The 12,121-nt window shown below is 55.4% G+C and overlaps 2 protein-coding genes across 7 annotated transcripts; one reads left to right on the plus strand and one right to left on the minus strand.

Moving 5' to 3' along the window:
• Window positions 1-635: 635 nt before the first annotated feature.
• On the plus strand, window positions 636-7,708 carry PSMD8 (proteasome 26S subunit, non-ATPase 8). Its single transcript, XM_080827985.1, has 7 exons — window positions 636-1,031; window positions 2,075-2,147; window positions 2,266-2,368; window positions 3,555-3,720; window positions 4,723-4,823; window positions 6,635-6,746; window positions 7,476-7,708. Exons 1-7 carry the CDS (start codon window positions 669-671, stop codon window positions 7,611-7,613), a joined length of 1,056 nt encoding a protein of 351 aa, XP_080684111.1. The 5' UTR covers window positions 636-668; the 3' UTR covers window positions 7,614-7,708.
• A 912-nt stretch (window positions 7,709-8,620) lies between these two features.
• On the minus strand, window positions 8,621-11,759 carry GGN (gametogenetin; the record flags this gene model as incomplete). Of its 6 annotated transcripts, none has more annotated exons than XM_080829414.1 (3): window positions 8,621-8,738; window positions 9,685-10,144; window positions 10,313-11,759. In XM_080829414.1, 3 exons carry the CDS (start codon window positions 11,757-11,759, stop codon window positions 8,621-8,623), a joined length of 2,025 nt encoding a protein of 674 aa, XP_080685540.1. The 6 variants fall into 6 exon arrangements, with proteins under 6 accessions (XP_080685540.1, XP_080685539.1, XP_080685543.1 ...); XM_080829413.1 differs by having other exon boundaries at window positions 9,685-10,087; window positions 10,250-11,759; XM_080829417.1 differs by having other exon boundaries at window positions 9,685-9,989; window positions 10,203-11,759.
• Window positions 11,760-12,121: the final 362 nt, after the last annotated feature.

Here is a 12,121-nt window from a genome sequence, read left to right on the forward strand (position 1 = left end):
GGAGCCGCTAAAAAAACGTTTTAAAAGACAGGCAATTTTACATACCCATTCATTCACTCATTCAACAAATACTCATTGACTGTGTACCACATGCTGAGAATGCAGAAATAAAGCAGGTAGATATCCCTGCTTTTGTGGAGCTGACATTCTAAAGAAGACAGAGAGTTGGGTTTGAGAAAAGGGGACATGTTGAATAGGCGGGTGTGATATATGCAGAGGAAACGGGAGTAGGGATTTAAAAAAATGGGAATCCTCCGCGTATATGTGGTGTTTAAGGCATAATACTGGGTGATTTTTGTACAGTTTGTGCATATTTTTATAAGCTTAGAGAAAATGTAGAAGGATGCACCGAGAGACTCCACGGAGACCTCGGTTCAAATCTCGACGGTTAGTCTCTGGGAAAGTTACCGAGCCTTTCAAAGCCTGTTTATAAAATGGAAATAATGACACAGCTCCACTACCGCCCCCTCTTGGCTTAAAGAAGCTTCTGAGAAGGTGGACTCTCGAAGACAGAAACGTAGCGTCGCGAACGCCTAGACTGAAGCCATGGCAGCCATATCGGTAACGGGAGGCGGCGAGGCGTTGCGACTGTTGCCATTTTCAGTTAGGGCAGGAGAGGACTTCCGGTCACCATCTTGAATGACAGCAGAGGCGGAGCACTGACTGACATGTTCATTAAGGGCCGGACTCCAAGGGCACCTCCCCGAGAGCGACTGAATACGAACCGCGGCGGGCGGAGGACGGCAGCCGTAGCCCCGCCCCCGATGTTGGGCTCCACCTCTCGGCCCCACTTCCGCCGGGCGAGCGTCTGTAGGCGACGCTGCCGTAAATCGGGCCGGAGGTTTGCCGCATCACGGAAGATGGCGGCTACGGCGGTGAACGGGGCGCCAGGCGCCTCGAGCTCTGGCTCTGCGGCGGCCTCGGGTGCAGTCCTTCAGGTCGCGGCCGGCATGTACGAGCAACTTAAGGGCGAGTGGAACCGTAAAAGCCCCAATCTTAGCAAGTGCGGTGAAGAGCTGGGCCGTCTCAAGGTAGGGTTCGGCGAGGGCCTCTCTGAGGGGTCTAGACCTCGCTGAGTTGCCGGCCGCGGGCGAAACCAGGGCGGTTTGGGGGGATCCAGCAAGGTGAAGGATTCGGAACTGCCAAAGTGCGGACTTAGAGAGGTGAAGAAGAGATTTGGAACGGATCAAAGACGGCTGCACAATGGCGGGGCGTGGGGGGGAGCCAGTGATGAAAATGTTCAGGCATAACTAAGTGGGGGGTTTTAAAGTTTTGGTGTTTGGAGACCTAGCTGGCTGGAGCGGCAGGATGGGCGTATTGGAGTTTTTCTGATGGTGGGTTCTTGACGAGAGCAAGTGGGGAATGAGGACGGGACAGAGTGATGAAAGGAGGCAGAGATGAAGGGTTGCGTGGTTAGACGAGTCCAAGTCAGGGTCTGAGAGTATCTGGGACTTAAGGACGCATGGTGGGGTGTGGGAGAGGGTGGGCAGCCGAGGTTTGAGAATAGGACTGAATCTAGAAAAAATATTGTTGTAGGAGAGGACTAGAATGGTGGTCAGGGTGCTTCAGACCGAACGTTGTTTGGGAAGGAGTACAAGTATTGTGGGCTGAACTCAGTCTCTGAATGGGGCGTGTCTGTTAAATGATGTGTGGGCTGGGTGAGGGGGGGATGTTACCTCCCTTCCCTCCCGGATGTAGATCTGGGGGTAATGGGAGGTGTAGCTGGGCTCAGCCCAATAAATTGTGGAAAAGGTCTGCCAAAAACTGAAGGTGCTAGCGTCTTCCCACCCCCTTGATTCCATTGAGTCAGGGACGGAGGGTATTTCCTGTTTTCCCAGTGAGTCTATTTATAATTGTAACCTGAGGTCATCCTCAGTGGGGACTCAGTGTACCCAGGCCCTGTTCTGAGTGCTTTCTGAGGACTGACTCCTTTAAAACTCACAACAGCTTTGAGTCAGGGATGATGATTAGTTCTGTTTCCTAGGTGGGCAGACTGAGGCTTTGCAAAAGTAAATAAACCTGTACTTGAGGTCCCATCTTCTTTCTTTCCTTCCTTTCCTGCTGTCCTTGTCAGCTGGTTCTGCTGGAGCTCAACTTCTTGCCAACTACAGGGACCAAACTGACCAAACAGCAGCTCATTCTGGCCCGTGAGTGTTATTGGGGCTGGTGGGGGGTGATGGGCTGGGGGTGATGGGAGGAATGGCAGGAGTGGTAGTCAGGAGAGGGACTCAGGCACCTCTTGAGAACCTGCCCTGTCACCCACAGGTGACATCCTGGAGATCGGGGCCCAGTGGAGCATCCTGCGCAAGGACATCCCCTCCTTCGAGCGCTACATGGCCCAGCTCAAATGCTACTACTTCGATTACAAGTGAGGATGGGTCCTGCCCCTGATTGGGTGGGGGCAAGGGGTTATATGGTAGCTTTTTGTTTTTTTGTTTGTTTGTTTGTTTTTAAATCACTGGTTCTCCAGCGACTCAGGTCATCTCCCTTCAACTGGAAACTCCCTGTTTGCCTAACTCTGTCCCCAGAGCGTGCAGGGTCGGGAGTTTGAGTTTCCTGGAGGTCCTTATCCTGAGATTGTACCATCCAGTCTCTGTTAGCCTCCAGTCTCTTCCCCTCTCCACGTTCCTACACTACATTTCTACTCCCCACTGTAGCTGCCTTTCACCTGCCCTGGCTCCAGCTTTGCCCCCTTCGATTCATCCCCCATGACAGTCAGTAGAATCTTCGTGGCGCTAAAATTTGACCAATATTGATACCCTGATTGGAACCTGTCATGGCTCTCCATAGCTCTCAGGCTCCAGACCAAACTTTCCAGCAGCCTCCAGTGCTGTCTGAGCCATGATCCCTCTGACTCTGCCTCCCCTATCTCAGCCGGTCTCCCCCACTGAACTGCTAAAGTCAGAGGGGTCTTAGTCACTGCTGCATTCCAGTACTGCCTAGCACGAGGCTGGGCCCAGAGCAGGGATTCACTGAATATGTGTTGAATAGAAAACTTAATGTTTTTTAACTCAGTGGTGCTTGAGTGGATTAATAATTAAGAATTTGGCATTAGAAGTCAGACAGACCTGAGTTTGAAACTGATTTTGCCGCTTCCTGATTATGTGGTCTTGGGCAAATGACTTCACCTCCTCATACCTCAGTTTCCCCCTTAAAGTGAGGTTGATAACTCCTAATATCCTAATCACAGCTACCGCACAATATTTATTTGAGTCAAGTACTGTTCCGATCACTGTACCTGGTTTAAATCATTTGATTCACTTAACCCTTATTCACTTGACCCATCTTCTAAGAGATGGATGCTGCGGTAATTCTCTTTTTACAGTTGAGGAAACTAAGTCTGAGTCACTTTACTGAAGTGAGGTCAGTTTCTTAGGCCCATATGATTTGTGACTTCTTCATGCCTCTCTGGACCTCAGTTTCATTTGAAAACCCAAGACTGCATACTTGTGCAAGGAGACACCACAGGTCCATCAGGGGCTCTGGAGGCTGGAGTCGGGGGCTCATAGGTACTGAAGCCCTCCTTACATTGGTTGTCCCATCCTGGTCCACAGGGAGCAGCTCCCCGAGTCAGCCTATATGCATCAGCTCTTGGGCCTCAATCTCCTCTTCCTGCTGTCCCAGAACCGGGTGGCTGAGTTCCACACAGAGTTGGAGCGGCTGCCTGCCAAGGACATCCAGACCAATGTATACATCAAGCATCCTGTGTCCCTCGAGCAGGTGAGGCTGGGGAATGGGCGTGGAGGGAGGATCTGGAGGGGGTGGTGCAGGTGCAAACATTAGGGAAGATTTCCTGGAGGAGTGAGCTGGGGTCACCTGTCTTTAACTTGGGGACTCATTTGCTCATTTTTTCAACAGCTGTTGAGCCCCAGCCACGTGCCATGACATTGATTGGTTTTCAGACTGTTCTACAAACAGAACATTAAAATCTGGGATCTGGTGGGCATGACATTCAGATGAGGAAGGAGACAGTAAACAAAAAGATTAAGTAATCTATGTGTTCTGTCAGATGTTAAGTGCTATGGAGAAGAACAAAGTAAGGAGGGTGGAGAGTTGGGGCAGGGGTGAATTTTTTTGTAGGGTGGTCAGGGAAGACCTTCTGAAAAGGTGAGATTTGAGAAAGATTTGAAAGGGGTGATGAACCCAGCCACGTGGACATCTGCGGGGGGAAGTGAACCGAGTAGAGGGAACAGCCTAAGGTGCTGAGGCAGAAACATGCCTGGTGTAGCTGAGAGTAAGCCAAGAGGAAGGTATTTCTAGAACAAGGTGAGCATGGTCAGGGAAGAGCTTTAGTACCTAAGCTTAGGAAGTAGTTCCTAGAAGTGAGGTCTCATGGGAGGAGTTTGCTATGGTGGGAAGCTGGGAGGGAGCAGTTGTGGCTGGGCGCACAACGTAGGCAAAGGACTGGAGGGATGAGCTCTGGGGTGGGTCCAGCTCTCTCTCCTGTGATTGGAGAATAGGTAAGAGAATTAGCTATCAGCACAGGGCAGTTAGGAGAAATAATGTGCATGCGTGTTTGTGTGTGTGTGTGTGTACACAAACCAGGGAGTGCTTCCTGGGAGTGGAGGTGCTCAGTCTGCTTGGGGAATCATGACTGTACTCTAAGAGTGTTCTAGCAGAGGGGATTATGGAGGCACTGGGAATGTGGTGAGGTCTCAGCTGGCAGGCCCCTATGCTACCTCTTCCTTATCCTCTTTTCCTCTCCACCCCTGGCCTCTACAGTACCTGATGGAGGGCAGCTATAACAAGGTGTTCCTGGCCAAAGGCAACATCCCTGCTGAGAGCTATACCTTCTTCATTGACATCCTGCTTGACACTATCAGGTGTGTGGGGTGGGGCAGGGTCCTGGGGGGTTCAGAGAGTTTGGACTCTGGAGTCAGACAGCCCTGAGTTGAAGCCCATTCTGGCCACTTGTGATCTGGAGAGGTTGGGCACATCACTTCTCCTTCTCTGTGAACTGGAACTTGTCACAAGATTGTGGAAAACAGCCCTCATTTCACTGGGAGCTGTTTACCTGCGTGCCCATATGATCCAGGCTTGGGCTTGGCACCCAGAGAGCGCTTAGCAGGCAAGACCCAAGCTGCCTGTCTTAGAAGTGCTCCAGGGATGCCTGGGTAGCTCAGTTGGTTAAGCCGCTGCCTTCAGCTCAGGTCATGATCCCAGAGTCCTGGGATCGAGTCCCGCATCGGGCTCCTTGCTCAGTGGGGAGCCTGCTTCTCTCTCTGCCTCTGCCTGCCACTTTGCCTGCTTGTGCTCTCTCTCTCTGACAAATAAATAAACAAAATCTTTAAAAAAAAAAAAAAAAGAAGTGCTCCAGTCCATGAGGCATGTGACCTCACCTCAGGTCTCTTAAACTGTGGAACCCTCAGTTTCCTCTTCCTTAGAATGGGGCCATTAAGTCCCGCTCAGGGGTTGCTCTGTGCACAAGTGACGTGACATGGGCAGGTGGGCATGACACTGACACATCCCTTGAGGAATAAAAGGGTCCAGGTAGTGGCAGAGTGGGTTCATGGATGCAAAGTGCCAGACTGAGATGGGTTTCCATTTCTTGGATGGCAGAACCAAGCCCAGAGATGTGGTGGGAGTGAGGAGGGCTAGCTTATGAGTTTAGGTTATTTTTATTTTTTATTTTTTAAAAAATATTTTATTTATTTGTTTGACAGAGACACAGCAAGAGAGGGAACATAAGCAGCGGGATTGGGAGAGGGAGAAGCAGGCTTCTCACCAAGCAGGGAGCCTGATGTGGGGCTCGATCTGAGGATTCTGGGATCTTGACCTGAGCCGAAGGCAGACACTTAATGACTAAGCCACCCAGGCGCCCCAAGTTCAGGTTATTTTTAAATAAATATTTGGTTCTCCAAGGGGTGCCTGGGTGGCTCAGTGGGTTAAGCCTCTGCCTTCAGTTCAGGTCATGATCTCAGGGTCCTGGGATTGAACCCTGCGTTGGACTGTCTGCTCAGCGGGGAGTCTGCTTCCCCCTCTCTCTCTGATTGCCTACTTGTAATCTCTCTTTCTCTGTCAAATAAATAAATAAAATCTTAAAAAAAAAATTTGGTTCTCCAAAATGAACAAGGAGTAGTATACAGTGAGTGTCTGCATACCTGCCTCTTGGTCTAAGAGATAAAATACATCAGAAAGGGATGCACCCTCTGTGTTACTAACTTGTCCCCAGAGCTCACGCCTTTGTTTTCAGTGACTTGATCTTTGCTGTTTCTTTACTTTAGTGTTGATCTTGATGCTTCTTAACAGGGGTGGCAAGGAACCCTCTCAGGATTAGATCTAGAAATGGGGTACAGCAAGCACCCTTGCGTATATGGGGAGGGTGTGATTCAGTAAAGAGATCCCCTCATGTGAGTCCCAGCCTGGGTTTCAGACAGCCTGAAGTCCTGATGACTGGGAGTGGGATTCAGAGTTCAAGCCCAGTAGTCTCAGAGATCTGGACCCTGCTGTGGCCCTGGCTTTGCACCTCTGGTCACGCTCCTGCCCCTTTCCAAGCCTGGATGAAACAGGGCAGGAAGCATGTTCCAGCCATCAGTGCTGAACTGAAAGTTCAGAGCTCACATGTGTCAGCCCTGGGAGGACAAGGCCTGGAGTGTTGTCTGTGCTCAGTAACGAGAACCTTGTCTTTCCTCAGGGACGAGATTGCTGGGTGCATTGAGAAGGCCTATGAGAAGATCCTTTTCACTGAGGCCACCCGGATCCTCTTCTTCAACACACCCAAAAAGATGACAGACTACGCCAAGAAGGTGCCTGGGGCACAGGGCAAGGAGGCGTGGGGCCAGGGGTGCACTCACAGTAGGGTGGGGGTCCTGGAGGGACTCTAGAGCAAGACTGCACATGTTTAAATCCAGCTGTGTGACCTCAGGCAGGTTGCTGAACTTCTCTGAGCTTCAGTTTCCTGATCCGTAGAGTGGGGGCTGGAATTTAACATCTGGGATGAGCTTAGCATAGCACCTGGCAGGAGGTGGAGGTGGACGCTGATGCCCAGGGCCTGTTGAGCTATTGTCCTTAACAGAATTCCTTAGAGGATGCAGCTTTTCTCTGCAAGACCTTGCCTCATTTGGCCTGAGGTGTTTATGCAGCAGTAGTGCCCTTGGAGGTGCTAGGGCAGGGGGAGGAGGGTAACTGAGGAGGGTCAAGACCAGACTAGAAGAAGTGAAACTGAACTTCAGCTGTGGTGACAGCTGATACTTAGTGATCCTTTACTTTGGGCCAAACACTTCTCGGCGCTTTAGAGGTATTGGTTCACGGAATCCTCATAGCAGACCCAGGGAGCTGTGTGATTAGAGTCCTTGCTTCAAACGTGGAGCAGCTGAGGCACAGAAAGGTGAAGTTATTTGTCTAGAGTTGTGTGGGTAGAGTAGGGTTGGCAAGGAACGTGAGCCAGGGCCCAGGTGGGCAAGTGCTGGCTTTGTGGGGTGGGGAGGGAGCCTGTGTGATCACCCCACCCATCTGTCATCCTTCCCTTCCTGCAGCGAGGGTGGGTTCTGGGCCTCAACAACTACTACAGCTTTGCCAGCCAGCAGCAGAAGCCAGAAGATACCACCATCCCCTCCACGGAACTGGCCAAACAGGTCATCGAGTATGCCCGGCAGCTGGAAATGATCGTCTGAGGCCCCCCGACCCTGGCGCCGGGGTGCGGTGCGGCCTGCGGCATTTAAAGCAGTGGCAGGGCAGGGCTTCCTCCAATAAAGGTGGATTGACCTTCTCTCTTGTAGGCCCTTGTCTCCCCGGGTGGAATGGTGGGGAGACAAGTTCCTTATCTTGGAAGAACTTAGAAGTTTGGGGGCCCTCTGGGGTCGGAGATAACCCTCTGGTCAGCCTCTGCCTGGCGGCCGTTGCTGAAGCTCTCCGATGGCAGCCATGACGGGGCCCCGGTGGCAGGAGAGCCCAGGTTCCAGGTAGAGGGATTGTTGCAGCCGGCTGTGGACCCACGGGACTGCCTGGCCAAGGCACGAGTTTTTCAGCGAAAGGGGTGATGCATCACAGTTTTAATAACGTTTGCAATTAAACCAGTTTGTTCAATGACATGTGAAATGGAACCCGTCTGTGGGCTACCAGTTTGAGACCTCTGTGGAACGATAGGTGTGGGTGCTGGCAAGCCTGCCCTGGTTCCCAGCCTTCCTGAGCCGGTGCTATAACTTAGGACCCCCGATACCACCCCCAGCCTGTGTTTCCTGCCATGACGTTTTCGAGAAGGTGTTTAAGGCAGCTTCCAAATCTGGCTGAGCCATTTGTGGGATGACTTTCAACAAAGTCTTTTAGAGTCTGTTTCCACACCTGTATAAGGGAGTGATCACCCCTGCTTTCCAAGGGGATTTGTGCCGAACATCTCAGCTTGGCCTCAGATTGGCTCAGAAATGGGGCTGATGGTATTAAGGGTAACGAGACTGTCTGACCTGCCGGGCCCATCAGTCCAGGTGCTGGTTGCCTGGACCTCCATGACTGCTGTCTGGGTCCAGTCTCCTTAACTGTCTCTAAGATGTGCTTTCATGGCGGCCTCCGCCCTAGCCCACCCCATCCCTTCAACCCTGAGGAAGTGACTGACAGGTAGCTAGACATCTGGATGGTTATTTTATTGTCAAGGATGGGGAAGCAGAGGGCACTGAGCAGACTGCACTCAGTTGGAATGGGTGGCCTGCAAGTCGTAGTGCTCCAGCCCGGCCACCAGGGATCCAGCCAGCTTGATGGTGGCAACCCAGGGTGGCTCGCTCAGGTGGTTGGTGGGCGTGCTCAGCCTAGGGGGAGGCTAGAATCAGCAGGGCCTGGCCGTGTTGCGGAGCCCTTGCCCCTCCTAGGTTTCATTTGCCCCATCTGTATGAGGGGCCATGTATCACAAAGGCAGTCTAGGGCAGGGTTGTATCCACTTAAATTTAGGAAAGGGGGCTAAGGATTGGTGATAGTGTCTGTGTCCTATACTCCCCTCCCCCCTGCCTGGCCCATCCCTACTGAACCCCCAAGGGGTCCAGAGCAGAGGGTCTCTCGGTGATTCAGAATCTTTGGGAGCCAAGGTCAGATGAACCCTGGTGACCAGATTCCGAGATTCAGTGTGTGTATGTGTGTTTGTGTGTGCACGTGTGTGTGTAGGGGGAGGGTGTAACAAAGATACGCTATCTTTCTGGTGCTGAGGGCTCCGGTATATCCTCCGCAGTGTGGGGATGGGACATCTGTGCCCTCTAGCTGCGAAAGCCTTGGAACCCAGAGTCAGGAGAAGTTCCTAAAGGCTGGAGGGGTCAGGAGTGTGAGGGGCTAGGTCAGGGACTTCTTTGGAGGTATGCATTCATCTCCTCTGCTCCTATCCCTAAAAAGCTTGCGACATGGTCCTTCTTGGTACCCTCAGGGACAGGGTTAGGCTATGTATGGTGTCAGTCCAGCTGGCACCAGCTTCTCTCCCTGACGGCTCCAGAAGATCACAGCGCCAAGAGTCAGCTTGGAGATCTGTGTACCAAGAGGCTGGACCAAGGCATACCCTGTCCCTGGTCAGGGGTCAGTATGGTGTCAAGTTTTCTCTTGGTGCTGAAGGATTGGAGCTCAGCTGGGTTTGAGATACAGCCAAGGGAAGGGTCAGGGGTCAGCTGGCGTCTGGACTCCAGGGGGCTGAATGGGACTCTATCCGGGAAGGTTGGGTTCAGGACTTCAAGGGGTATACCCTTCCCTCCCTACTACCTGATGACCTTCCCTCACCAGGCAGACACGTTGCGTGGTAGACGGCGATGACGGGGCTGGTGGCGGCAGTAACACTTGCAGGGACAGGAGTTAAGCACCTGGAAGGGCGGCCAGTGGCGTGTGGTGGCCATGTTAGCCATCCCTGCTGGAGGGGTCCCGCCGCCACCACGCCTTCCACCGCCACTGTCAGTCACGGAAGCTGCAGTAGGTTGGCGAGGACCCTCTCCCGGGGCGCCATCCTCACGGGTCGCGCCTCGGGCTGCGCGGGCACCCTTGCTCCTTCGCGTGCGGGTCTTGATGGGTGCAGGCGCAGGTAGCGTTGGCTCCATGGTGGGAGCTGGAGCTGGGGATGGGGCGGGGGCGGAAGCGGGAGCGGGAGCGGGAGCTGGAGCTGGAGCTGGAGCTGGAGCTGGAGCTGGAGCTGGAGCCAGGGCTGATGCCGGAGCCAGAGCCGGGGCTGGAACCGGGGCCGGGGCCGCTGCCGGGGCTGGCGTCGGCGCTGGAGCAGGAGCCGGGGCCGGGGCCGGGCCCGGGACTGGGGCGGGGGTCCGGGCCGGGGCCGGGGTAGGGGTCGGGGTGGGGGCCTGGTCAGCAGCCAAGGCGAGGGGCAGAGTGGGAGCCGGGGCGGGAGCCAAAGCCAACTCCAGGTGGCCTGGGCGTGGAGTGGGAGGGCGGGTCACGGGCAGCGGCGTTGTCAGGAGCACCGGCGGCTGCGGTGTCGGCGGCGGTGCGGGAGGCGGCGTGGGTGGTGGAGTGGGCGGCGGTGGTGGCGGCACCTCCTGTGGGCCTCCCGGCCGGGTGCTCACAGGCTCACCATTGGTGGGCGCCGGGAAGATGAACATAGGCGGCGCCAGCAGGGCCGGTGCAGGCCTCCGGGGCCCGGGGGTTGGGTGCATCTGCCCCGGGGGAGGCGGTGGGGACCCCCAGGGCCCTGAGAGCGCGGCCGCGCGCCGTCGGGGCACCCCGACACCACCGCCGGCTCCGTTGAAACGGAAGTGGCGTTCAGGGCCATCAGGAGGGCTCACCCAGTCAAATTTGGGCTTCGAGCCTGGAAAGGTGGTATAGGGTGGCGGCGGAAGGGTCCTGGCGTGGGATACAGGCGCCGAGGGGGGTCCAGAACACCCCTCGCCGTCTCCATCACCGCCTTCTGCTTCCTGAGTCCCTCGAGGGACCTCTCCTGAGGGTCGAGCGACCCCAGGAGCCAGGGGCCCTTGCTTCAGGACCTCAGCGTAAGAGATGGAACCCGAAGCGGCAGCGAAGAGCCCTCCGCCTCCGCTACTCCCGAGCGAGGCTTTGGGCGCTAAGGAACTCGAGGCTGCCGCAGGGGCCAGAGTGGGCCCCGACTTGAAGGTGACTTTACACAGCAAACTGAGGCCGGATTCAGAGACCGCAGGCCGGACCATTTCTCCCTCGCCCGCTTGGGGAGGCGCCCCACTGCGAGCTCCAACGGCCGTCTGGCCCTCGCTGCCGAACCCGACCTGACTTTCTGTGGGGGGCGTGGCGGGTGTGGCCAGAGCAGGAATGATTCTGTGGTCCGGGGGCTGCCGGTCGGAAGGTGGCGGTGGTGGCAGCTTCCGCGTCTCCAAGGGCAGTGGAGTAGGGGATGGGGCCCTCGGGACAGACTTGGGGTCCTCTCCAGTTAGTTGCCGGGGCGGCGGAGGCAGCGGACGGAGGCTCGGAGGATCGCCCTGGCCGCGATGGCTCGCCTCCAGCAGACCGCGGATCCGGGGCACTGGAGTGCCCGTGGGTTTTCGCCACTTAGATGGCGCGGGCAGCAGGGTCCCCACGGGGGGCGGGGGTGGTGTAGAGACCGCGGCCGCAGCCGCCTCCTCTGAAAGGGGCGTCACTGGCGAGGGCAGTTGTAAGGTCAGGGGCGAGGGTGAGGCCTGGGGCTCCGGGGGTAGCAGGATTCCCGGGGGCGCGGAGCTGCCAGGGAACCAGACGCCCAGCCCGCGAGCCAGACGCATCGCCGGGGAGGAGGGGGTCACCTCGGGCTCCACCAGCGATGTCCGGCGGGACTCAGAGGAGCGGTCCGAGGCCTGTTCTTTTCGGGAGCCCCCGCCCGCGGACGGCTCCGACTGCACGTTCCCCATTTCTGACGGAGGTCGGGGACTGTGGTCAGAAAAACTTCCGCCTGTCAGTCTGCTAAAACTGTGGGGACTCCAAAGGCTGGCTGTGTCTGGTCCTACCCGTCCACCCCAGACCGGCCCCTATGTTCCAAGATCCACTCAGGCACCAGTCGCTAGCCGCATTCCTGTTCCCTGACTCTCGAAGCTCAGTCGTTCTTCCCCGTTGACCCATTCAGCTACTCTCATGCCTTCTTCCTCATGACCCCATTCAGTTGCTGTTCAGACACTTAGGCTCCATTCTCTTAGTGTACTAAGGTTCTGTCCCTGTCTCCCCAACCCGGCTTGTCCCTCAGGTCACATCCCTACACTTTGACTATATATCCCCG

This window comes from Martes martes (assembly GCF_963455335.1).
Source record: "Martes martes genome assembly, chromosome: 17".
Lineage (NCBI taxonomy): Eukaryota > Metazoa > Chordata > Mammalia > Carnivora > Mustelidae > Martes > Martes martes.

Coding starts and splice junctions, on each gene's coding strand:
- PSMD8 (XM_080827985.1), top strand. CDS start 669: ATGTTCATTAAGGGCCGGACTCCAAGGGCACCTCCCCGAGAGCGACTG. Junction 1,032..2,074: donor AAGAGCTGGGCCGTCTCAAG/GTAGGGTTCGGC, acceptor TGTCCTTGTCAG/CTGGTTCTGCTGGAGCTCAA. Junction 2,148..2,265: donor ACAGCAGCTCATTCTGGCCC/GTGAGTGTTATT, acceptor TGTCACCCACAG/GTGACATCCTGGAGATCGGG.